This window comes from Aptenodytes patagonicus, chromosome 6, assembly GCF_965638725.1.
Source record: "Aptenodytes patagonicus chromosome 6, bAptPat1.pri.cur, whole genome shotgun sequence".
Classification (NCBI taxonomy): Eukaryota; Metazoa; Chordata; class Aves; order Sphenisciformes; family Spheniscidae; genus Aptenodytes; species Aptenodytes patagonicus.
In genome coordinates, this window is record NC_134954.1 from 25803231 (window position 1) to 25829205 (window position 25975).

Consider the following 25975-nt stretch of genomic DNA (forward strand, 5'->3'; position numbering starts at 1 on the left):
ACCTGCACACAAGTATGACTGCTCTGCAGAACACGGTCTTCTGCTCTGGGAGCCTTTGCTTCTCTGTGGGTATTTGGTTTTATATCAGTAGCTCAGAAACAAGCCAAGAGGTGGGCAGGGCCAGGGGAAAGAATGCTGCAAGGCATTGCTGAAAAACATGTTGATCGTGGTGGTAGTCATAGTGTCATTTACTTACTGGTCAGACTGGTATTAGATTTTTCCTAAAGTCTTGCAAAAAGAGGCAGTGCTTTTGAATTACATTCATGACTTATGCTAATAGTGGCCAGACTGGTGAATGTGTGGAGGTAGTATATCGCATCTTTAAGAGTGCCAAGAACATTTCCCACTGGCTTAACTGAATCTGGAAGTGGAGTTGACTTGCAGACTTGATAAAACTGCTTTCTGAATCCTGGGGATGGTCCCTTCTTTCTTGCTAAGACAGGAAAGAAAAATTTGGTGACAGTATTACTGTGCTGTGGTGCACAAAGAATGTGATTATTGAAGAGCAAAAGTATCTCAGTGAGCTCAGAGAACAGAGGGATCAAAAGGAGAGCTTGCCACTTTGACTGGGATCCTGAGTTTAGACCTAGTTAAGTACCTGGGACCTGACGTATGAGATGCACTTTGAAGCACTACAGATTTTCGCAGCTGGGAATAACATCCCTACTTGGATACAGAGTATCGGGAGAACTAAATTCAGGTTTTAAAAGTTGCATCTTTTATTGACTGGCCCATGATGTCTTTTAAGGTGGCTGCAGAAGACTGAACACTTAAATTCAGAGGAAAAGAGATGAAGAAAAAAAACTCTGCAGTTTGCATTTAAACTGAATCTGCCACTTAGCAACAGTCAAGTGAAAAAGACCCAATAACCAAAATGTCAAGAACGGACCTTTTTCAAGTTATAAATTCCTGAAATTGCAGAGCTTTTCCTTCACCCATCTTTATGCATTTAGCTGAGTGCTTAATGAATGACAGTTTCTCTAAGATATTCCCTAATCATAACCATATTCTATGGAGACCAGTTACAGCATCGTTATCATCTCTTACTCTATGAGCATGTTATGTCAGGTTAATAATGGTTGCAGTGGGAAAGCGTGATCCAGCCCTCTGAAGCCAAGATCTTGCTAATATTCCTGTAAATGATTGAAGGTACATGAATAATCTTACTGAGTTCATTTGCCTCTTAATTTCTAACTACTACCTTGAAAAGCAGATTCAAGTAGTATATCTAGGAATTCGGCTTTGTACTGTTTTTAAGACGTGGCAGGAGTTCAGATCCTCACTGCAACATAAATACTGTGGTTGCTACAATTTGTAGCAGAGATAAGTACTTTCAATCTAAAAAGAGAAATTTTTTTTTATGGTTTTCACACCACCACCTTGACCACTATGATTTGTATCTGCTTTCATTCCAATCAGAAGAGATGGTGTTGCTGTTCTAGTTGTCTGAAGAGTGCATTGGGATTGCAGGGAGCTTGATGGCAGCTGCTCTCGGGAATGCTGCATGGTACCTTGCAAGCACTCTCATCTTTGTCACCTCTGCCAAGCTGTCCAAGGGGAAACTTATTAGTGCTGGGGTGGGGAGCTCCAAGGAAGGCATGAACATTGCAAGGTGTTAGAAGCTCAGAGGTGGCCCAGTTTCCCATATGCCAACATCAAGGTCCAGCAATACAGGGTTTGAAGCATGGTGGTGTTACATGGTGGCATGTGTTTCACTAGAAAATCAAATTGCCTGGATAAACTAGTCTGTTCTTAAAACCTGTGCACCAAAGATATTGGTATGAACACTCAGACCATTCACAGTGATGCAGTTCCAGACTGAGGCTTGTAAGTCTTCAAGCTCACAGTTTTACACTGTTTTTTTCAAGCTGGGTAACTGTTCCACCACTCTGAGCTGGGACTGCACTTGAAGCAGTTACCTTCTGATGTGCGCTGTTTGTGGCATGCAGTGACAACCAGGCATAGTGCTCAGAGACTGCTGTACCTTGCTAGAGTGTGGTCCATATGTGTGAAAGTAAATTTCATTCATATCCAGGGACGCTGAATCTCTAGGGTGCTTCAGCCAGAGCTAATTGGAAAAGAGCAAATGCATTCTTCTGATGTTCTTACAAATGCAAACAGCAGTCTGTTTCTCTTGAGTAGTTGAAAATGTTGTGAAAGGCTCTATTTAATATTGTCTGGGATAAAATGTCCCATTGAGATGTTTCTCCTGTCCTTTTCCCTTCCTCATGCTTCCTCTTAGTGGCGCCAGCTATGCCTGTGTACGTGTTGAAATGTGAGCCCTAATGGAAGAGTCAGGTAGGCAGGGAGGAAGCAGCCAGGAGAACCTAGGGTTTAGGGGCGAGTCCAGCAGGAAGTAATATCTTAACAATCGCTGGAAAATGCTATTTCAAAGAAAGAAAGACGTAAAGAAATGTAAAGAAATCTAACAGCTCTATCCCATGAAATGTAAACCTGTCTTTGGCATTAGATGAATATGCAGGGTTTACTCTGAACGTAAAGGCCCGTTAATGCATAGCAATTAACACCATAGATAGTAATACTTATGAATATGTCCAAATGAAAGTTGAGTTGTAATTGTTGTGGGAATCGCAACTTCAATTTTTTAAGACTTCCATATTTGAAAATCCCTGCTAAATTGATACTTTTGGTCCCATTAACCACACAGAGACATGCCCAGAAACCAAACATCAAAGAGCACGCAGGAGTGTTTTTTGTTTCTTTTATGAGTACCGCTACAGCCTCAGAAGTAAGAGGGGAATTGAAGGGGGGGGGGGGGGGGGGGAATCTTTAAATGGGTTAAAAGAAATAATCCTTGCTCTAAAACTTCTACTGCCAAATTTCATCACAGCCTAATTCCTTGCAGCTGAGCTGCAAACCTCTATGAAAATAGGGGTTTACAGTGGAAACACTGACTAACTATAGCTATGCAGTCCCATGAATAATGACACTGTAATTATGCCTTATGATTTACCAAGACGTGGTTTCTCTATAGCTTGTGAGCTTTTGCTGGTTGCTGGTTTTGGGAGCAAGGTCTTTTTTTCTTGACTGTGGTTTGCTTCCTTTTGTTCATATTATGTTGGCACATAGTTTTTGAAAAGCTTTTCTCTGAAGGGAGCTGAGCAGACAGCTATGATTAAGTATGAAATGATTGGGTGAGCTGTTTGTCAAAGTTATAAATAGGATACCACACAAACCCGACACTAATCTCACTGAAAGACAGATACTGGCAACATTTCTTAGTCATCTGTTCCTGACGCTCAGGGGAGAACAGCTACACTTCCATTAAGTTTTCAAACAGAAGTTGCCTAAAATAAATTTCTCTGGTAAAATTTTGGGCATATGCACTATGAGCCACACTGAGATCTAGCAGGGCGTTGGAGTTTTAAATGTTCATCCCAGTTTAAACCTGGTCCTCTGGATCACCCCTCTGTGTGGGGGTGAAAGGTGATGGTATGACTCTTGTGGAAACAGAAATCTGTTCATGAAACGGTTGTGGCAGGACCAGACTGGTGCCCTCATCTCCTCGTACCCCTGGATTAATTTCAAGGGTAGAAGAGGAGCTCTTTATGGATATCCATTGCATCTTTGGGTTTACAGGCAGCTTTCTGTAATCTGCTTTTGGAAGATCAGATGGAGGCTTAAAAAGAAGAGCGATGGCACAGGTTTCACCTATGTGCTTCTGCAACCAGAAGTGAAAGGCAGCATATTGAATTCCTTCTGCTGCAGATCTCTCACACGCGGTGGCCAGAGGCTCCTGCAGACTCCAGCCTTGATGCTGGTACTTGTCTGTCCAAGTTCTGCATCAGCTGCATCAGTTTTGTTGAACTGGAAGTCTGCAATTTCACGTTCCCACAAGATGACCCCGTACTTGCCATTTCCTTTCATGGTGGCTCAAATTGTAGGAAAGGACTCCACAGTTGTTCAGCACTTTTGCTGCTGGCCAAAACATTCATGAGACAAATAAAGCAAAGCAATAGCTGAAGAAGAACCCAACATTTCTAGGGCTCACAAAAGCTTCAAGTTTCAAAGTGAAAAAGCCCACAGCAACCAGAACTTGCCCCTCCAATCCTGCACCTTCCCACATCCCTGACAACACATACAGCAAAGAGTTTTAGAGGAGGTATAAGCACTCCTAATTTATGGCACAAGCCAACAACTCTGCATAGGTAAAGTCTCTTAAATTTTTACAAAGATCTAAAAAAGGATGATCTTGTATTTGTGGGGTTCAGACAAATCGTTACATGCATTTTTTATTTTTAATTTTGAAAAGTGTATACACATTTATGGAATTTAAGATTAATGACTGTCATTAAACCTAGTTTCTTAAATTTTTAGGCATAGGCATTTTGTTTTTGCGAACTCTCAGAATCAGATCCAAGAACTTAATTTGTTTAATAACTGTTTAAAGACAAGTTTTTTTGCAAACTCAAGAGTCATTTTCATTCTTACCAGCAGACAGAGTGGTTGAGGGTTTTCAGTTTGTTTATTTTCTCTTGGGAGACTTTTGTTGCTAGAAGGCAAGATCCTTCTTGGACGCACACATCCTCCTGCAGGAAGGGAATGAGCCACCCCTGCAGTCCCCAGTGCTACAGTGTCTGTAGCTGTGCTCAGCAGGAGGAGGCAGCACGCAGTCCTCGCTTGGGCGAGCTAGCAACCAGGAGTGTAGCTCATCAAGGTGGGCAGCCGTGGCAGCCCACTTGTGCATCATGCCCAACCTCCTCCTCTGGTGTGGTATGTCCTGCTCATCACAGCATCCTGCAAGGGTGGCAGAGGGATGAGAAATAGGGGGTGCCTTGCAGGAGCCTGGTGTTGAGCATGTGTCTGAAACCCAGAGAGATGATTTTTGTGGTTGTCACACCAGCATCTACTGCTTGAGCAGCTTTGCTGGGGTTAGAAGGAAATGTTCTCTAAATGCTAAGTTCTCCATGAGAGGTTAATCCAGGTTTGTTCTTTGCACTGAAATGATTGGGACTGGCCACAAGCACTACCCATTCTTGAGCAACGATCTTACAAGCTTGTTGAAGCTCCTTAGTCTCTTTATCCTAAAATAGCCCAAAGTGCAGTATCACCATTTTCCTTGCAGAGCTTCAGCAGGGGGACTGGAAAAGTGTTTTGTTTTTGACCAAACTCTTCCTCGAGTTCCTGCCACGGATTATATGAATTATTGCCCCAAAGCTTTTTTTTTTTTTTTTTTTTTAAATGGAGAATAAACCAAAAGCCTTCACCTCTTAAACCTCTTAGTGGCAACTGCATCTTTAATTCTCAGTTTGCTACCAAGATTCCTTTTCCAGTCTGATCCCTCTGGCAGCAAGCTGCCAGGGCATGGGGAAGAGCTGACAGTTTCTCCAGTAGATATTTTTCTGAGAAGAAATTGGAAAAAAAGATTCTGCTTAATGAATTGCTTTCCCTCTTATGTAATAACATTTTTATGTTGTTATGAAGCCTCCAATGAAGCTGCATCTGATAAGAGTGATAGGTTTCCAGTTTGATCTTATTTTAGATTGCAGCAAACTGAGGATAAAAAGACTCTTTGTTCCAAGAAGGAAAAAAAAACCAAAACCAAAACATCTGGTGAGAAGCTGATGTGCTCAGGACAATTCTGAAAGAGGTTGATAGTGATAGATTACGACACAAAACTTGCAATACGTCCCCACAAGTGTTATGTGAAGAGACAAGATAATTCTTCCCTTGTCTAAGATTCTTTTTAAGAGTTTTCTGTTTTTCAGAGAAGGGGAGAGGAAGACTGTAACAGTGAACTCCCTGTGTGTTTCTCCATGATCCTTGCAACTGGTATAGTCTGAACTGAAGGCTTCTTTCAAGACTGATTTATTTGGAGAGTGCTAATTGTAGACCATGTCCTGGCTCCCTGTCCTGGTTTCAGCAGGGATAGAGTTAATTTCCTTCCTAGTAGCTGGTACAGTGCTGTGTTTTGGATTTAGGATGAGAATAATGTTGATAACACACCGATGTTTTAGTTGTTGCTAAGCAGTGCTTATGCTAGTCAAGGACTTTTCAGCTTCCCATGCTCTACTGACTGAGAAGGCTGGAGGTGCACAAGAAGCTGGGAGGGGGCACAGCCAGGACAGCTGACCCAAACTGGCCAAAGGGATATTCCATACCATGTGACGTCATGCTCAGTACATAAACTGGGGGAAAGCTGGCCGGGGGGGCCGCTGCTCGGGGACTGGCTGGGCATCGGTCAGCAGGTGGTGAGCAATTGCATTGTGCATCCCTTGCTTTGTGTATTATTATTATTATTTTATTTTATTTCAATTCTTAAACTGTTTTTTATCTCAACCCATGAGTTTTCTCACTTCCACTCTTCCAATTCTATCCTCCATCCCACCAGGTGGGGGGGAGTGAGTGAGCGGCTGTGTGGTGCTCAGTTGCTGACTGAGGTTAAACCACGACACTCCCCTGGCCTTTCATAATGGATCATCTCCTTTCCTGGAGCTGAGACCTGCTCAGGAGCTGCCCAGCCATGGGTCCAGTGCCCAGAAGAGAATCTGAGGAGCACTGGGTTTTGGTGTGTTCAGTCAATTCTGCTAGATAGAAGTCCTTCATTGCTTGTGGTACATGTGGATTTGGCCCTCATTCTTTCATTCCTCTCTCAAACCACTGAAGAAGATATTTTCAACTGCAAATTATAAAGCGTTTCCTACTTTGTCCTTAAACACATGCTTGGATCATTGCACCCTGTGCTGATTCCTGCTGCGTGTGCACAGCTTGGAGTCAGAGGCAGAGTCAGGCCCACGTAGCTAAGGGCAGATCCAGGTCCTGAGTGAGAAACTGGGGGAGCAGAGTGATGGGAAGAGGTGTTCTGTTTCATTCAGAAGGACACCCCTAAAACTCAAAGGAGCAATGCGTGGGTGAAGTGCTTTCGTGCAGATCTTTTCAGTAAGAATCAAGTCTGTTGTCAGCATTTGTGACATTTCCTCCGTTCCCTTTCTTTGGGCAGTTTGCCACTGTAACATATGCAGATGACATTAGGATTTTCGGACTGTCATTTCTGAAGGCACTTTTACCTACTTTGTACTTAATATTTTTCCAGGACACAGAGGTGGCTCTTTCTCCTCTGTTAATTAACTTTTTTTGCCCATGTTTTCCTGCCTTATATAAATTCCTCTGACATCAGGGTCTAGGATTAAACAAATTGATACCACACTTCCAGTGCGTGAGCGTGACACTGAGCTGACAGCCTCGGAGCCTGAAGTATTTCGACACACGAACAGAGCAAATACAGAGGAAATTCCCATGCAGCCTCCCCCGCACCCTCCCGCCCAGCTCCCAGCTTGAACGGCCTATGTCGGTAGGAAACAAGGCAGTCCCAAAGCCCTCGCACCCATCAGTGGTTTTCTGCTCCGAGGATGCCAGTTGTGATACTTCTCAGAAATACCTGTATCTACTCACTGTGTCGGGGTTTCACCGTAATGCAATTAGAGAACAATGCTAACCTGGTAGGGAGCCAACTCCACACAGTAGCCAGATTAAGTTGTCTTATTTGGTTAACAGTGTTTTGATAGTTTATTAAATCCTGGTAGGAGTAGAAAGGTAAGGAGCAGAAAGAGGAAATCTTATGGATTATCTGCTCTTGGTTGTTCACTTCTGTTGGTATAATCCTGGTCTGAATGATGAGCTGTGGGAACAAGCATTTAATGTTTTGCTATTGTCTCGTCTTAAACATGTGCATTGCTTTAACAGAATAAGCATATTCTCTAGCTATTTTTTCCAGTTTTCTGTTTTTATCACTGATCTGGAACGTAGTGCTTGTTTTCTTTATCTGGAACGAAAACATTAGTTCATCTCAGATAGCACAAGCTATTTGATCAGCCGTCAGATGGTAAGGCATTATAAAAGCTGCTGACACAGGACAATTTCAGACCTGTGGCGTGCAGCTTGAAAAGACTTCATGCCCTTGTTATCAGTCCCTCGAGATACCCAGCTACTCCCTCAGCAGCAGCAAAAAGAAATAGGAGTTGGTTGTGCTAGAGCCAAATCCCTCTCACCTTACTGAGGCTGGGAGGCAGCGGCGATGCGTGTGGGGAGGCCAGTATGGATGCAGCAGGTGAGACGGCGCCTGCCTCTTCCCTGCAGTCCTCGGCGTGTGAGCTGTGACACTGCTCTGTGGTGGTCTTGGGCTGGCTGAGGTTAACCTTGGTCTTGCAACGTAGCTCGCGCTGAGGTCCATGAGTGGTTCCTGCAGGGTGCTGGTGAAGCAGATGGCTTCTCTCTGGCTCTCTTCTCCCCCTCGCTGTGTTAGCTCCCTGCCTGGCTCATCCAAGATGCCCACTGAGTCCATGACAGGGCTGGTTCCCAGCTACACCCTACCACCTCTGCTTCTTATCCTGAGAGTACTTCTTGGTGTGAAAGTGCAGGAAAATCATGACTGCACATGAGCACAGCCCTTCCTCATGACTGTATCCTGCCCCCGATTTCTTGGCCAGCCCATGGCCCTGCCCCACAATGCATATCCTCAACTCATGGTATCACTAAGACCAGGGAGAACATGGCTCAGTGCATTTTGATCAAAGTGTGAAGGTTTGCCATACAATACTTAATATTCAGGCCTGCTATGACTCCCCTGACATTATGTGCAAACCAAAGCCAGAAAAGACAATACTCTTAATACATAATCAGAAAATAGAAGATATCATATTTTGCCGACAGCTGACTGCAAATCAAAGAAACAGGCTGCACAGTGCTTAGCTAACACCTGCCTTTGCAATATGGGAAAATTCCTGATTTGCACTTTCCTTAGTAGAGCAGTCTGGTAGCCGGTTCGGTTTGATGTTAGCAGCTACTATGAGAGACCAGCTGTACGCCTGGACACCTTACACAAATATTATGGGGTGTAGGTGTTTGGAAGCGGCTTGCCAGTTGATGTTTCTCAGTGCATCTAGAATGAAAAGGGCATGAAGAGCTCTTCCTAGGGCAGTCAGCCAGGACTGTCTCCTAGTCCGAATGTTTTTTGGCTATCCCTGTTTCCTCTAGGAGTTATCTGTGACAAGACTGGGTTTCAAGATAGCATTGTGGTACTAGTGCTAGAGGCTGTGCTGTCAGTTACTTATCAGCATGCACTAAATCATGTTCTCTTTAAAGATATGTATTTCAAGAGAGATGGGGACAGGAACATCTGAAGCAGGAAAAGCTGGGAGGCCTAAGGAAGGGGATTTACTTTCATTGCACTACCTCTTTGCAAGGTATTTTTATCATCTGTACCACCTCCAGGCTTGTTTTGCATCAGCTGCAGATACTCTGACATGGTTGAAAAAAAAAGAAGAGGGGGAAAAAAAAAAGCCATGGTCTGAATTACACTGTTTTGTCCTCAGTTCCTGGCTGTGATGCTCATTAGCCTGGATGGGATTTAGGCGTGAAAAGGGAGAGGCCAACAGATGGTAGTGCCTACCAGGGACAGTAGGAGAGGACTGGAGCTCCTCAGCTGTCAGGTACTGTCACACTCGCTGGTTGTACCTGGCCGGGGCCTGCATCCTGGCATCCCTGCCATGCCTGGCAGGGGGTTCTCAGCAGTGTGGGACTTCAGCAAGCCTGATTGCCTGAGACATGTCCATCCAGAAATCCCCAAGGAGAGGGTTTGGGCTGTAGGTGTCCTGGCACTGGGGGGCTGGACGGAAGCAGCAGGGGGTCAGTTTTGGTCTAGGAGCATGAGATGAGTTTTTGGAGCAGTTTGGAGAGCGTGTGGGAGGAGGATTACAAGTATGAGGGAAGAATCATGACAGATTTATCACAGCTTGAAATAAATTAACCTCTGGGAGGAATGATTTTGTAATAATTTACATTCAGATACTCTGACACATCCAAATAACCCCAAACCTTCTGCAAACATTGTAATGAATTCAATCTCCAGCATTCTGTGAGAGGGATAGAAATAGCACTATTTACATGGTTAAAGGAGCCAAGGACTCTTCTCTCAGTATTGCATCTTACACCCCTGGGACTGCCCTTCTCTCTTGTTTTTGTGGCTACGGAGCCTCATGGTGGGGTGAAAATGCAGCAGCAGTGAACAGCTAGAGAGCTTTGCTGAACTCAGCTGAGATCCTCCCGCCCCAGTGTGTTACACCACACACAGTGGTCGCAGCGGCTCCCAGCACAGCCCGTGGCAGGTGGGCCCGTGGCCGAGGGGAGCCTGCGTGGACCAGGACAGTGAGGCTAGGAGCACACGGGGGAAGAAGCAGGGAGCTGAGCCCTGTCTCAGCTCATGTCGGTGGTGGCTGCGGGCAGGTCTATTCCCCCTGCAGGGATTCTGCCACAAAGCAGCCGGCTCCATCCCTGAGGGGAAAGTGGTCAAGTGATTTAATATTCAGTATTCTCAAATGCAGTAATGAACTTGATAGCCAAAATGATCTGCTAACCCAGCTAGCTGAGAGGGTATTTGAAGGATGATCCAAGCCCGTAGCCAGGCAGTGTGATATTTTCTTGTCATCAGCCTCCTGCCTATTCCTTTCCACTCCAGGGCAGTTAATCAGAAACGAGATATTTGTTCAATGCTGTTTTCATGCATGCTCTGCCCTGTCTCCATTTCCAAGAGACTGTGAAGTCTGTGGGTTACATCCCACCCCGACTTCGGCAGCCTTTGCAGGAGAGCCGGCTCTTCCAGGGAGACCCAAACTGAACCACAGATTTTGGCTGCCAAAGGCTTGGGCAAGCCGATAGTTTTCTGAAGGGAAGCCGAGCATCCCAAAGTGCATCTTCTCTTACTTACAAATGTGTCTTAAATCCAGAGTGCTTAGGGCAGCACGGAGCTGGTATTAGCTGAGCCATTGAATGCACCCTGGGCGCCTCCGTGCTGCACTGCCAGACCTGCTCACCTGGGGGGCTGCAAGTCAAGGGCTGGGGAGCGATGGCTGGGTTTCAGTTACAGATTCATATGGGGTAGTGTAATTCTCTTTGGGCCTGACCCAGAGTTGGCCTGAGTCACTGGCAGCGTATCTGTTATCTTCAAGGAGGTTTGGAGCCGCTCTCTGCTTGCTGCCGGTTTGGCTTCTGCTGTGCTTACTTGCTTTCTGTAAAGCCCTTCCAGGGGCTGGGAACATGCGCTCTCGAGCAAGTGGTTAGCAACATGTCAGCTGTGTACAAGGGGAAATTTCTCTGACACAGCAGTGGAGAGGAGAATGCACACAGTGTCTTGCAGATTTACTCCTTGTAAAACACCTCTAGCTCTCCATAGATACCTGCAGATAATTTCCTGCCAGGTGAAGCCGGAGATATTTATAGTGCAGCTTCAGTGATGACATAAGGGCAAGTTAGCAAACAAATGAACTTTGAAATATAAGGAGAACAAAAATACAGTCTAGAGTGCGTTTATTTTGGAGTCAATAAAAAAAGGTTAAATAATAATAGTGAATGTTTCCAGGGTGGGTCAGGTTAAAAAGCCAAAAAAGCAAAGCCTTTTCATAGTGCTGTAAGACTGTTTTGTGTGCACTGAGTTTGAATTACAAAGACAAATGATAAAAACTTTGCTTCCCACTGAGGTAAAGTGCTGTGGTGCTGAGTATCATACAAATGCCTGCAGAAAGCTAAGATAAATGTCGCTTCAAAAGGGACTGAAACTGCTCTGAGTTCAAGCATTAAAAAAATTCTGTATTCAATTCACAAAATTGTGTAAAATTAAGCAATTTTAGCTATGGGCGTGACTTTTCCCTTGCTTTCTGTCTTTTTCCCCTGTCTCTTTCCCCCTCTGTTCCGTGGTGCTGGCTGGCTGGAGGTTATTTGAAGCTTTGCTAGCACAGCAAGGTATTGGACTGATGCCATCCTGCTGAAACACGCTCTCTGCTTTGCCTGGGGTGGGAGCGTGGAGGTTTTTGTCTGGTCATGTCACGTTTTAATTAGCGCGCCTCACACTTCTGGTGCTCCTCATTGTTCATCAGGGAGCTTGGGTGCAGCACGGGGCTCTTCCTCCCCGTCCATCTTCATCCTGGGGGCAGGCCCTGTTCTTTCCCAGAGGCAATCCCCACGCTTTCCCCCTTTCTTTTGTTTCTAAAGCCTGTGCGGGGGAACCTGCCTGACCGGCAGCTTTGATGAACATGTAGGTGTCTCCTTGCTGGGGTGGCCACGTTTGCTCTCCCTACTTTCAGGCAGGTCTCCTGCCCAAATCCTGCCTGAGGGGGTAGGAGACCATTGCACAGCCAGGCCCTGCTTACTGGCAGCAGGCCAGGAGATGGGAGCTCCCCAGGCGATCAGATCCCACTGCTTTATCTTGGTTTATCAAAACAGGGGATTTGTAAAGGATTGTTCATGGCTTAGGCTGAACCTGCAAGCCCTGGTGGGTAACGGTGCACGGAGAAGTGGCGGGAGTGCTCGTGCTTTTGGGTGCTATCGAGTGCAAGGGCTCGCAGGACCAGGACCTCATCTGCAAAATTTATCAGCGACTGAGCAGGTGGTGATAAAGGCAGTCTTTGGGAACCATTGGGATCCTTTGGGATCCATTTCCTTGTTTTAGGCCTTTCAGAGAGGCCAGGCACTGAAAAGGCCTCACTTCGTCCTGAGGGCACCAAGGGCAGTGTGGAAAGATGCATACTGCAGTAAAAGAGCTGTCAACAAAACTTCGATCCTCATCAGAAATCCTGTGGCAGCAGAAATCGGAAGGAAGAGGCTGGACAAGAAGAAAGTTTTTAATTTGCCATGACAGGAAACAAAGCTGTGTCTTGTCAAAAAAATTATAGCTCCCTTTTTCTGCCTGTCTGTCACATGTCAGCAATCCTCACGATGACTTTCTTGTACAAATACAGCTTTACAGGAATGAGCTCAGGGAATGAATTGCAACAATCTAGTTTGTGAAGGAAGGAAAGGCTTAGGCAAGCACTGTAACTTAAATTGCATTTGGTATGGCAATTATTGAGCCACATGATGTTTATATTTGACGCAGTTTTTATATTGAAGCAAGTTGCTGCTTTTCCTGTTGCTTTGACAGTGTGGCGCAGTGGTGTCTGGGTACTCATGGGGACTGGGAGGGGGGTCCCGTGGGACACGGGAGCCCATGGGACATGCTGCCCTCCCTGACGCTCCTCTCAGCTGGGAGCACGACACAAGCCTGATGATGGGAGTTATTCTCCTGCGAAAGCTGGTGAGCAGCAATTCCTGTCACATAGGCAGGAAGACTGCTCTGTTGGTGCAAACGCACACGATAACCTGTTTTCCAAGGGCAGGCTCACCCCAGCACCCTGCAGAGGTTGCTCCAGAGCTGTCTGTGAGCAGGGACCTGAGGGCCAGCAAAATGCAAACTCATCCTGAATGGCTTCTGCCTAAAATACATCAACTACAGAGCACTCCTGTCAAAATTGCTCTTAGTCAGGCTACTAATGACATGGCATTCACAAGGGTAGGACACATGCCCAGTTTCAAAGACCCTTTACCCTAAGGCACCCATTTGCTAAGGGCTCTATGCTGGAAATAGCTAAGGACTTTAATGGGAGACTCTGGAGGACTGTGCACATTCAGGATTTGAAGCTGTCGAGACATACAAGATAAAACACGATTTTAAATATATGTTTCAGCTCAGCTATGACGTTAAGACAGCAGTCCTGTAAAACTGCCAGCAAAATCACTGGCAATCCCAATGAAATTATGTTAAGCACGGTAACTTCTTTGTAATTGGTTTATCTCAGTGCGTGCTTCGAACAAGGGGCTTTTTTATTCTTTAAGAAAAAATAACCCTGATGTTTGATTTCATTCAAATGAATTCTTATTGCTGGGTAAGGAGAAACGTAGGGTGTGTTTGCAGGTGGATGTGTCTTTGTTTGTAAGGACTCATAAGAACTTAAGCAATTATTTTTAAAACGTTGCTGACTCTGCCTATGCAAACGCTTGCTTTTTCACAATAAAGAAATTGCAGAGGGCAAGAGGAGCTCCCATACTGAAAAATTTTTCAATTTGACTGCCGAGTCCTCTTACCTTTCCTGTTCTTCCATATAGCAAAGGGTGTATTCCATCAGTGATTGTCATAGCAACCCTTTTTTGGGTGGTCTTGTCTCTTTCTGGGAGACAAGTTTTTCACTGAAAAAATAGTAAATGGGCAGATTTCAAAATGTGTGGAGGGGAATTAGTCACCCAAATTCCACTGACATTCAGCATGTCTGTCTTTTGAAAACTTCTCACTAGTCTCACCTCTCTGGTTATGGAAATGCCTTCTCAGGATAGGTTTTTTTGGGAGGTTGGTTTGTGGGGGGAGCACTTTGGAGTTGGGTTTTTTTTCTTGACAAAGTAGTTTCAAACCGTTGTTCTAATATACTTGTTAAGTCTAATGAGGATGACTAATATGTCATTTAATCAGAGACTTCCATGTCTTCTGGGATTCTAGGCAGAGCTGGATTCTAGGGTAGCCTTTGAGCAGGAGACATTTGTATTTCCCTTCTCCTTGCCCCATGTATGAATTTTATCTCCTTCACTTTTCCTTCCCTCACAGTCAGCAGCAAGAAAATTTGTACCTGCATTCACACTAACCACTATGCAGGATAACTCAAATTAGGGGGTAAACATGTAAAGCCTGATGCAGATCCAGGTTACTAGGGAGCTAGAATATTTTTATGTTGAGGTTGTCTGGGGTGAAATCCTTCCTTTTCCAAACCTGGCCATTCAACTATATTTTCTCTCATTTTAGGGGAGCACCTGCGAATCTGCCCACAAGGCTATACCTGCTGCACCAGTGAGATGGAGGAGAACTTTGCAAACAAAAGCCAAAGTGAATTTGAAGCCATGATGAAAGAGGCTGGTCGCTCTGTGCAGACAACCCTAACAGCGCAGCACAGAAGCTTTGACAGTAAGTAAAACCTACTCGGTTCACCCCTGCTCAGGATCCAGCCACTGCTTAACTTTCCAAGCACTGTTCCAGACAGGGATTCATGTTCGACACGTCTTCCTCTGCATCTTGCTCCATAGTTTGCGTGAAATGTTGACCTTCAGTAGGAATTGTACCTCTGGCAGTGTTTTTGCAAGACCAAGTCATTTTGAGAACTTCATTTCAGTGAAACCATTGAAGGAGGCTGGCAGGCACTTGTACCAACAAATTGTGTACCTTGGCACCAACACAGCTTTTGCAAGCATGGCGTAATCTGGTCTTACCGCAGCAGCATAACATTTGAGGTAGTGATGTAAAACTTGGCACTGTGCCGTGAGCTTTAAGTTGAAGATTATGGTAAAGGTGACTGGATAGCCCTCAGTAGGTGGGGAAGGTTTATGGAGGCATGGATTTTTCATGTCCTTTCCATATAGATTTCAAATGAAAAGGAGGTTAGTTCACGTTAGACGCTTATAACTTTAAGCTTCATACAAACATCAGAAAATGTTGTACAGCAGTGAAGGTCTTAGAGACTGTGGTGCATAAGATGTTGTGGACAAACATGCTCTCGAAACTACAGTATCCCTCCTAACGTGCTAAGCAAAGGCTAAGGATGGCTCTCTTACTTGTATTGTTCCCTGAAGAATCCATTTTGCAGTGCATAGTAAGCCTCAAGGTCTGAAGGCCACTGGAAATAAATGGTTTATTGGCAAAATTGAGATGACCTATGATTCAGAAACTGTATCCATTATCAGATTTTGAAGAAGGTCAGACATTTAGAATCACAGTCCTCCTAACTTTATCAACGGTCATCATATGGAGTTATCATGAAAAGAATAGGAGTTGGGGAAAGAAGCTGTAATAGCCAGAAAGGTGGAACTGGAAATTTCAAGCAGTAAATAATAGATCTAAAGAAATAAGCCTGACCTTCAGTGAGCTGATAACCAAGATTAAGTGCTTTTACACTAAATAGAAAGAAAAGGCAGTGCATCTCTGCAAAATGCATTGTAACTGTGTGGCCAGGGTTGACCACAGCGAAGGCATTCCTTTAAAAGCTCAAAATTAATTGATTTTCACCTGCCTTAAAAAGTGATAACCAGGATTTTCAAAAGATCCTTACAATGCTGGTTGCTCAGACTGATGTCTGAATGGGACCTGGTGTAGCTGCCGCTGAGTGCGCTCGCTGACCTCTGAAATCCAGCCCTTTGCAGGGGTTAATGCAGAACATCCACCAGCCTTGGAACCCTCTCCCTCCACTGCCTATGGCAGCATTGGCTGGTATATCTGCTCTTTATTTTTGCCACAGACACTTAAAGGAACATAGTTCTACATCTGTCCTGTAAGAGAGTGCAAAATTTGATGGAAGCTTTGAGGATTATATTGACGAGCAAAAATTGCCTAGTGAAGAACTGGTTTAGTGTGAATGTGATGTTTTGGTGGATTGATAATAACAACAGCAGCAATAAGAATAATAGTAAGCAAAACCAAACATATGAAAGGGGGATGCTTGTGTTGAGATGCCAATTAGAGCTGTAAAGGCTTTCCTTTTTTTTCTTTTTTTTTGTTTTTGTTCCCCAGCATTTTACAAAAATAGAGCTTTATTTCTGTGGTGCATACCTGAGTTTCTTTTAAGCATCAAACAAAGTAAGTGTTCAATAAGCCAAACAGACCATAATGCACAGATCATTGGTGTTTTGTAGTGGGAATAACCTCACTTGAGCCCACAAGGCCAAGAAGATGTCTCCTGCTCCTGTTATACCTTTTTAGTTTACTTAACTACCCTTGCAATCGATATAGAGTTTATAATTTATGCAAGATGATTAAAAAAACCCACATCATATTGCATCTGAGTTTCATGACTTTACCTATAAGCAGTATTATTATTTTTTCTTTAGCTACTGCATAAATGATTTAAAATTGAGGGAGTTCTGGTGATGGGGCAATGGAATCACCTCAGCTCCTGAAACAATGCCATAGAAACCACACTATCTTCCAGTTAATGTTATTAATCTCACAGTTAACAAGACTTTTTGCAGTAGTGCTGTTTAGAGCTGTTCAATAAAGGAGTTTTTTAATGTCAGGTTGATGAATTCTAGTCTTTCTGGCACCGGATGCCTGGTTTTGCTGGATTTCCTTAGCAGCAGCTTAGAGTGCAGGTTTTGGGGTTGCAGAGGTATCGATGCACAGCTTGTCTTCATATTAGCAATTTCGTTTGGCCTTAGGAGGACATAGTGGGGGAGGCTGCACTGGATGGGGATGTCCAACCCTTTCTTGTAGTATTTGCAGCCTGGAGATCAGATTATTCATATATTCTCTGCTAGCAGGTGTGGCACATCGAACTTCAGGCCTGGAGCTGTCTTTTTTAGATTCATCACAGCAAATCTTGCTTCTGTAATCTCACCGCTGATCATAGCAATAATCTCTACTTTTAAATTGCCCTGAAGCTCCAGCTAGAAAATAGCGAGTCTATAGCAGTCTGCCTCTGAAGTAATATTCTCCATGCTAGTGTTCAACATTTTGCTTTGGAGAATAATTCATCCTTGCAGGCTGTGGTCTGTAAAGCCCTAAATTGTCAGAGTGCCTCCACTCTGAGCTACAGCTTTATCCCATTGCAAGGAATTATAATCTGTTGTTTCAGTCTCACTGGCTGCTTTTGGGGCAAACACTGTGTGGCCAAGAGCAGAGTGTCCTTTATCTCATACAAAGTATTTTTAGAGAAAATATATGCATGAAATACAGATGACATACAATAGGTATAGCCATATATTCAAAAGTGATCTATATGGAATAGGATCCTATGGTTTGAGCGCGCTCTCTGTGTAACAGAGGACACATGCCTTCTGGGATGCCCTTCCTCCAGGATCTGCCAGGGCTAAATTTAAAGTTTAATAGCCTACAGTATTGCTTAGCTGCTTACTAGTGCATTTTTTGTTTTGCTTTAATTTACTGTAGTTAGCAGGATTTGGGGGCATCAGATTCAAGCTACACATATGGTCATTGGCTTGCTGTTAATCTTTTAGCTGCAAAGGTAGTATTTTGCTCTATAACCGATTGGTTTTAATTTAAAAAAGGAAAAAAAAAAAAGGCACACACCATGAGTGATGGGAGCATATGCTTTTGATAAGTCAGTGTTAAGGAGGACGTTGAGGTCAGACTAGCAGTATTTCGTTAGCAGGATTATACGCACAAATTCTGTGTTAATTCTGATGTCCCAGGGCTCTTGGTCAGGCAGGGAAGGGGATGTAGTTACCTGGGTGCACAGCCTGTGGCCGGGACCTGCTGGAGGCTGCTAGGTTGGTTTTGGTCAGAGTTTATTTGCCTGGAAAATTTTACATACCCCATACTCTAAAAGAAGAAAGTGAATAATAAAAATGAAAACAAGATCGGGAGTCTTGGAGGGAGCTGGGACAGTCTCTATTGAGACTGGTACTAAATATTGTTTTAAAGATGCTACCAACTTTATACGTGCCTCAGAGATTTTAATTGCAGAATGTGCTTGTTTTCAAACTGGTATCATCTCAGTGGACGGGAAATTTTCAGTATCTGTTACTGTAAAATGAAATACTTTGGCAAGGAACTTTGTTCAAGTAGATGGTTTCAAGAAACTGATGAGAGCTGCCTGTTGCCCCCTCTGCCGGCTGCAGAACAGGAATTAGCCAGTAAAGTGCTTTGGTTCTTGAATTCTACTGAGAGCAAGTTATAAACATCGGGCGGTTTGGGGGATATTCCTTGGGAAAATGAGCTTTTTTTTGCATATCACACAACTGTATGTCAGTTTTGCACAAAATCATGGGACTTTCAAACTCCTGTCCTTCCCAATGAAACTTGTGCCTCCAAAATCTGTTACAAAGATGAGCCTGGAAAAACCTCTGGACCATGCAGGAAAGGCCAGAGGAGTGATTTGTGGTGCCTGGTCAGAGAAGTCATGTTCAGAGCCAGTGCAGCCTGGGGTGGCAGCACGGGCTGGGGATGCATGGCTGGCAGAGGGGGTGGAAAGAGGGAGCAAGAGCAAGTGGTGCTTAGACTGACAGTCAGGGGCTGCAAGCAGCAAGGAACAAGGCTGTTTTTCTAGTCTTGATGAAAGCTCACTTGTTGAGAGTCTAATCCTTGTCTGTCTCTTTTCTCCCTTTTTCCCCTCTTAAATCACTTTTTAATAATACTGCAATGTTGTGCCAATCTTTCCTTCCCAATCATTTTGGTACACTTAGCAAGTGCTCCCTGTGTGACTGCTGACCTTTAGCTGTGAGCCAGGAAATCTGTCCTTTCAGAATTGTTTCATGTTTTCAGGAAATATCAACAAGCCAAACCAAAAATCTTGGCTTTTATTCCACACTGCACAGTCTAAAAATGATTTGTTGCTCTCATAAATTCTGGGATTTTTAAGCTGTGGCAATTAAATGCAGATTAAAAATTATGTATTTTATAGGTGGCTGCTCATTGGAAAGTTGATGCTGTGTAAAAGCTTTCCTAATGTCCAATGTTGGTAGCTGGAAATTGCATATGCTGAAACACAGACCATGCAGATAATCAACATTATTTGAGAGTTAGTTTTAGACGGTTACATATTTCTTATGAAGATGGATCATTGTTTTAAATGTTACAAGGTGGGGAATGTCCTAGAAGCTGTTACACACTGATGGTTAAAACTTTATTAGAGATTTCTAAAGGCCCCTTGTTTAAAATTCAGCCAAATGTGTCTTTGTCAGAGGAACTGACTTACTTAACCCACAGTACCTAGGGTTTCAGCCCCTAAAAGGACTGTTTGGGGAGAGAGGCATATATACATATATTTATTTACATATACTGTGGATGCTTAAGGAAGCTGATCAGGAGGCTGTGGAGTAAGCCCAGCAGGCAGAGCTCTGTCCTACCCCGCTGACTTTAAACCTGGACTACAAAATACAGATCTGAATCTGTATTTTGCAGGTATTTTCTCAGTTGATGATAACATGAACCAAGCCCTGCCATCCTGAAATTTTAAGATGTCCGAATTTGGTGGCCCACACACCAAAAGATGTGTTCTGGGAGATGTGGGACTACTCTGTGCAGAAAATGATTGACACAAGACTGAAGCAATGATTATCTGGGCCATGGAGACTGCAGTGCCTGTGTCCCCAAATTTGTTGCCCCAAAACAACTGCTCCGCACTTCCAGCGTCCTGCTGCCACCGCTCTCAGCTGTGGGTGTTTCATGGAGGCATCGTGTGGTTTGGGTTTGGTGAGGTGCTGTCTAAAAGATACTGTGTTTATGTAGAAACAGGAAAGAAATCTTCCAGGGGCTGGTTATGCTTCAAAACAAGGAAATGCTGCTGTGTTTTGAAATACATTCCTTTGTTTCAAAGGTTGTGGAAAGGAGCACTTCTGGAGTCAGTGGTGTCCCTCTGGCAGTCCCAGCCTGCGCTCGGTGAGCTGGCTGCCTCCCGCTGCCCCTGGCATTGGCACCAGCTGCTCCCTAGGGCCAAGTGTTTGAGTTTGGACTTGAAATGTATTGCTTTGGATCCAGAAGCCCCTAATTAGCCGGGAATGCTCTTTTTTGTGGTAACTCCCCATGCTGGGGCTCTGCCCCTGAAATTGTGGTGTGTGGCCTCAGTTGGTGGCCTTGGCCATGGGCTCAGCTCTGCGGGAGAGCGCTGACCTCCCAGGTGTCCTCAGGCAGATGGGAGGCGGCAGCGGGCTCAGCCATCCCTCCGGGTGCATGGTGGGGACATCAGGATGACTTCCATGGCTCACCTGATGTTTGCCTTTCCAAATATTAGTCTTGCATTGGCCTTCTGGCCTCATAACTGAATATCTAATATCAAGCAGTGCCTGTGCACAAGCATCTTTTCCAAACTGAAAAGTATAAATGGACCTAAAACACTTCAGCCCCCAAAAAAGCTAGTAGAGTCAGGGAAATTGAGGAAGAGGGGGGAATTAAGGGGAGGAAGGTGTTTGAGGTAAGCAGGAAGCTTAACAATCTTTTTTCCTAGTGAGATGACGAAGAAACAGGAGGGAAAGACACCTGGGAGTCAATTGCTTTTGCTAAATAAGTGTTCATCACCTGCACTGCATTTGTCTGACAGGCCGGGGGTATCCTGTTTGGCAAAATTGTGCTACTCAAAGCACCATTAATTGTTTTGTGCCCCCTCCTGCATGGTGCTTGGGCAGCATCATTCAGAAGAAGCCCAGTTGTCCCCCAGCTTTGCCTCTGGGACGCATTATCAAAAGTACTTTTAAGAGGGGCTATCAAAGATGATTTATTTGGCTCCCCTGGACTTCCTTCCCTTAGGGTTGGTTTTGGGATGAGACAGAAAGAGAGAGAACATCCTTTAACCTGGAATAAAAAAGCAGGGTCCCAGGTGGATCCAGGACAGAGAAACAAATAAGGGGGAGGCCTCCTTAGGAGGAAGGCATCAGGCACCCATGCTCGCCTCCTTCCTTGTTTTCCCCAAGGAACCACCTTAAGAAAACCCCAGCACGAGGCAGGATTGGTGCTAGTCCGGCTGTCACTCCCCTGCAGTCATGCTCCACAGAAAGAAGATGCTTTCATGTGTGGTGCTGAGCATCTCGTTTGGTATTTATGGTTTCCTGGAATGGGGTGCGGCATCTACCGAGGCGCATTCCTGGGCTCAGCAAGATTAATCCTGACAGGTAGCTGCCTCGGGGAAGCAAATGCTTAGGCTCACCTGTAACAGCTCCAGCACCTGGAGTTTTCTCTCCCCTTACAGGCACTTCTCTTCGCATTTAATCTGCAAGGCTCCGTTGTGTGCTGCAGGGTATATTGCAATGTACGTGCAGCACTTTGCTTAACAGATGGTATAGGCACAGTATTCTCTTTTATAGAAAGAAAAGAGAACAAAACAAGGCAGTGGCAGTGGCTGGGATGAGAGCACTGCACTGGGGTGCCTCCTGCAAGGGCTCACACACCCCAAGAGATGAGCTGCTTCATCCCTGCAGAAGTCAGATTAGGTAGAAAAGATAGATCAGGCATCTCGGTTTCAGCAGCTGTCACCATATTTTGTCACATACTCAAAAAAAGCTGCCTCTGAGTGCTCAGAGAACAGTGAAATGTGCATCTGCTTGGGGACATAAAAGAAAGCACCTGCTCTTCCAAGATACTGGATGCCACAGGCATATTTTGTAAGAAATTAGTGATGTCCAGATAGTCATTTCAGAAGAAAGTGTCGGCAGAGTTTATTTTAACGTTCAGGAATCAATGCATGAATCTCTTTGAAAACCTCTGATTTCACAGAGTAAGCAGCCAAGCAGCCAAACCTCTATTACAAGCGCTGGATGTTGCCTTCAGTGACTGAAGAAGCATAACACCCAGATGGCCGGATGGAGGTCAGAGCAGTGAAACTGGAGATGAACAGCTGAGGTTTTTCTGCATGGCTCTGCAGAAGAGCCCGTGTCTTGAACCAGTTTACGCTCAGCCATCTTCCAGCTGGTTTACATGAAGCAGTTTTCACCCTTCAGGTCTCTGATGCTCAATGTTTCTCATAAGAGGAAAATACTAGGACTTCCTGGGCTACTCTTGTTGCAAAGAAATGTAGGTGCTCTGAATCAATTCTTGAGTTGGTAATTCCCCCCAAGTTTGGCATTTGCCAAGAATCATGTCTCTGTTCCTAGCCAGGTGCTGTGGTAATTTGGGAGCATCAAGGGCTCCAGTGGCAAGGTGCTGTCCCCGCTTACAGATCAGCATACACAATAAGCTTGAAAATATACTACTGAAATATGTGGCATGTCCTGACATAGGAGGTTGTGTTATTTTGAGTACTCCAAGATATCTGTTCTCATTTGAGATGATAGAAGTACTTTGTTCTCTCTCACCAGAAATGCTCGCAGCAAACTGTTGATTCTGCTTTATTAGTTATTGGCACTGAAGTAGCACATCCATAGAGCCAAGAAGCTTCTTGTTACTGTAATGCACTGCAGGGCATCCTGCTTGTCTGTGACTCCACTTGTGGTCCAAGGACTTTCTTTAAAAACAAAAAACAAAACAAATAAACAAAAAACAGTTTTGGGTGAGTGGACTATGGAGGGAACTGATGAGTGGAAGGTCATACAATAGGTTTGTGCTAGAGGTGGGAATAGAGCTCAAGTCCCTTGAGCTCCTACACTTTTGGGTAAGGTGTAGGAGTACCAGAAGTCCCTCTAGTTCATAAAATGCAGCGATCCTCTTCTGGAAGAGAGCAAAAGATATCATGTCATTCCATGTCTTACAAGGTTTATCAACCAAGACCTTTCCGTACATTTGTTCTCAGCATCCCCCAACCTAAGAGGGAATAGGCACTGGCTCGAAATGCTCCTTGCGTCATTGGTATGAGTGTTTTTTTGTGTAAGGCCCCTTCCAAAGTGAAAGTAATGATCAAAAATCATGAGGGAGCTCTGCAAACAACTTGTCTAAATGGGGGCAATATAAAATAAGAGAGTTTTTTGGCATCTGGTAACCTGTGTGATTAGGGGAGTTGGGCTGATTTTTAGAGTGTAGCATGAGTACCAGCGGTACCAATGGGAGCTTGTAGGTGCTGTGTGCCTATGAAAACTAGGCTGAGAATTGCTCTATCTACAGGGGGAGTCAAAGATAATCCCTCTTTGCAGTAGAAAAATCGAGGCTGAATGCCTTCACTGACGAACATCATCTTTGTATTTGCTATGGCTGCTTAAGGATGCTTCACTTCTCCCCCCCTTTCCTATTCTCATTTAATTTCTTCCCTTCAGACCAACACAGCTTCTTGCATTTGAAAGCACAGTTAACATGGTGTAATATGTGTGGAGTTTTTTCCAGTGCCTCACTTCCCTTCCAGGCTATTTCAGGGTATTTTGATTCTATTTCTTGTATTTTCTGAAATTAGGCAGGTTAGAGGGAAAGAAAATGCTCATTTTACCCAGCAGTTCATAGCTACTTCTGAAGAAACTGGGTAGTGTTAAGTCATTCTCATTAAACCTGCAGATTTGGCCAAGACACCAATGAGCTGGGTTTGTTTCACTGTAAAGAGAGATAGAAATCGGAAAACCCAGCTTCCGTAGGACCTGATGCTGCAAAACGTGAGTCCAGCATCAGGTGCTTTGAGTTGGTGGAACCAGGGGTAAGATACACTATGAATTTTACTTCAAATTGCCATCTTTAGGAGAGGACGTAAAAATGATAGTTTCATCAAGGGCCTTTAAAGATTTCTCTTTAGTAATACTCCTTCTAATCCACTGCTATCCTAGCAGGATCTGTCCTTTACAAAAAGTTGCTCCACATTGTTCAGCAATGATTCCTGCTGACCAAGGGGGTAACATCAGCGCACGCTTCACCCGAAGGCCAGCATGAAGGCAGCCCATACAAAAGCCCTGGTAGAAAAACAGTGAGGCTGCATTCATTAGTAGAGAAAAGAAATAAGGATTCTTTTTTTTTATCCGAAGCACCTTTTTATCAATTACCTAGCTTTATTTTTGCATGGAATGCTGGAACTCTTGTCTCCATTTGTCATAGCTACATCTCCAAGAGGGATGCATACATTTCCACGTTGATCGTCACACCTGCTGCTTAAAACAACAACCATAATCTCTTTCCCTGGCTCAACCTGCGAGAGCTGCCAAAAGATAGTCTGAAACAAAATTAAACAAAACAGGAAAAATTACCACAAAGAGAGCCATGAAAATTGCTTGGATTTTCATTCTTACACAAAGAATGAGGGCTGTGATATTTTTCAAAGCAGTGCAGTCAAGAGCATGAATTCATTGAAACTCAGTGGCTTGGAGATGCTGATTAAGGGAGAGGGTCAAATATAAAAGAAATATATATATACGTAGTGCATATGTAGACAGGTATGTGTATTTCAGTTGAAATGGGGCAAGCCCCAATTTCAGGAATTGCTGTATTCTTTATAGGTGTTACTGGGAAGGAATGTTATAGTATATGTACATGTCAAGAGGTAACAAGCTTGTTAATTTGACTTGGGAATGCCACAAATACCTAGTTAAATGTAAATGCTAGATTGTGGTCTCTAGCTGTTCTTAAACAGAAATGAAGCTCCAAATGAAGAAGAAATCAGATACAAAAAGAGGAGCAGCTTCAGTGTGAAAACTAGGGGCTTCAATCTTTTGTTTTTCATTTCCAGTAGTGTTTTGCAAGTAATGCACTGCTGAGCACCCCAGTGCTGACTGTCTCTGCTCTGCTGGTTCCCAAGGTGCATGGCAATGATAAAAATAAATAAACAAACCCAACACCCCCAACCTCCCTCCCCAAAAGGTCGAGACAGCTGCAAGCTGGGGATCAGACTGTCGGTTAATCAAGGCTCGGGCAAATAATGTTTGTTACAATTTAAGATTAGTTTGGAGTCTAGATTCAGCTTTTAACACACTGGAGATAATTGAGCGGCTTCCTACAGCCCCGGCAGTATAGCGATTCACTTGTAGAATGCAACCTCTGTTTTAATGCTGCTAAAAATGAATAAATTGGTCCTCACGGGCTAATGAATGCCAATAAAAGTATTGCACGGCAGCATGTAGTAAACTCGTCATGGAGGAAATGGCTGGAATTTACTTTCCTGAGAGCAGGATTTCGGCTTTCTTCTGGTGCGCCCGTCCATGCCTGCGGCTCTGCTCCTGCCCTGCCGGTCATTAGGAAAAGCAAGGGCTTAGCTGGAAATATCCAAGAATAACACATAGCCATAATTTGTTAGCTTTGTGCTTTATTTGTGACATCTGAGGGCAGAAGTAGAGCATCCTGTTTGTCTTGGTTCACTGTAAATCAAGGCCTTGTCTGTATCTTTGCTCTCCAATTTTGGCTCCCAATTAATAACAGTGGAGAGGTAGCGTTCCTCCTCCAACGCTCACCACTTTGGCTGGCATCAAGAGCCCTGGAGCACCGACTGATCCTCCTCCTTCACGCTTTCAGGTGAATAGGAAGGCTACGTAGTTGGGTGTACCCATGATGAAAACAGCCAGTATTTTAAATGTCGGGCATGCGTTTGCTGCAGCTCAAAAAAATCATGGCTATTTCAAACCTGAATTTTGTCCAGCTTGAGGAGCTCTTTGAAAGGAATATAATTGTTCTTGTTTCTGCAGGATTTGGCGTCTTCTGCTTTTTGTGTCTGTTGCAGCAGTTTTTAGTCAGGTTGGAGAAGACATGGTTGAGCTAAGCCAGGCGAGCTTTCCTCTTGTCCCCTCACCATATCGAGCTCCCTGCAGGTCACAGTGAAGCCCAGCCCAG

At 44.3% G+C, this 25975-nt stretch overlaps 1 protein-coding gene across 1 annotated transcript in view; it reads left to right on the plus strand.

Annotated features, from left to right (window-relative positions):
- Positions 1-25975, plus strand: part of GPC1 (glypican 1) — a 225707-nt gene that overhangs the window by 93265 nt on the left and 106467 nt on the right. Inside the window, exon 2 of the mRNA XM_076341600.1 lies at positions 14618-14776. Within this exon, the coding sequence (XP_076197715.1) occupies positions 14618-14776 (159 nt within the window). The remainder of the gene's footprint in view (positions 1-14617; positions 14777-25975) is intronic.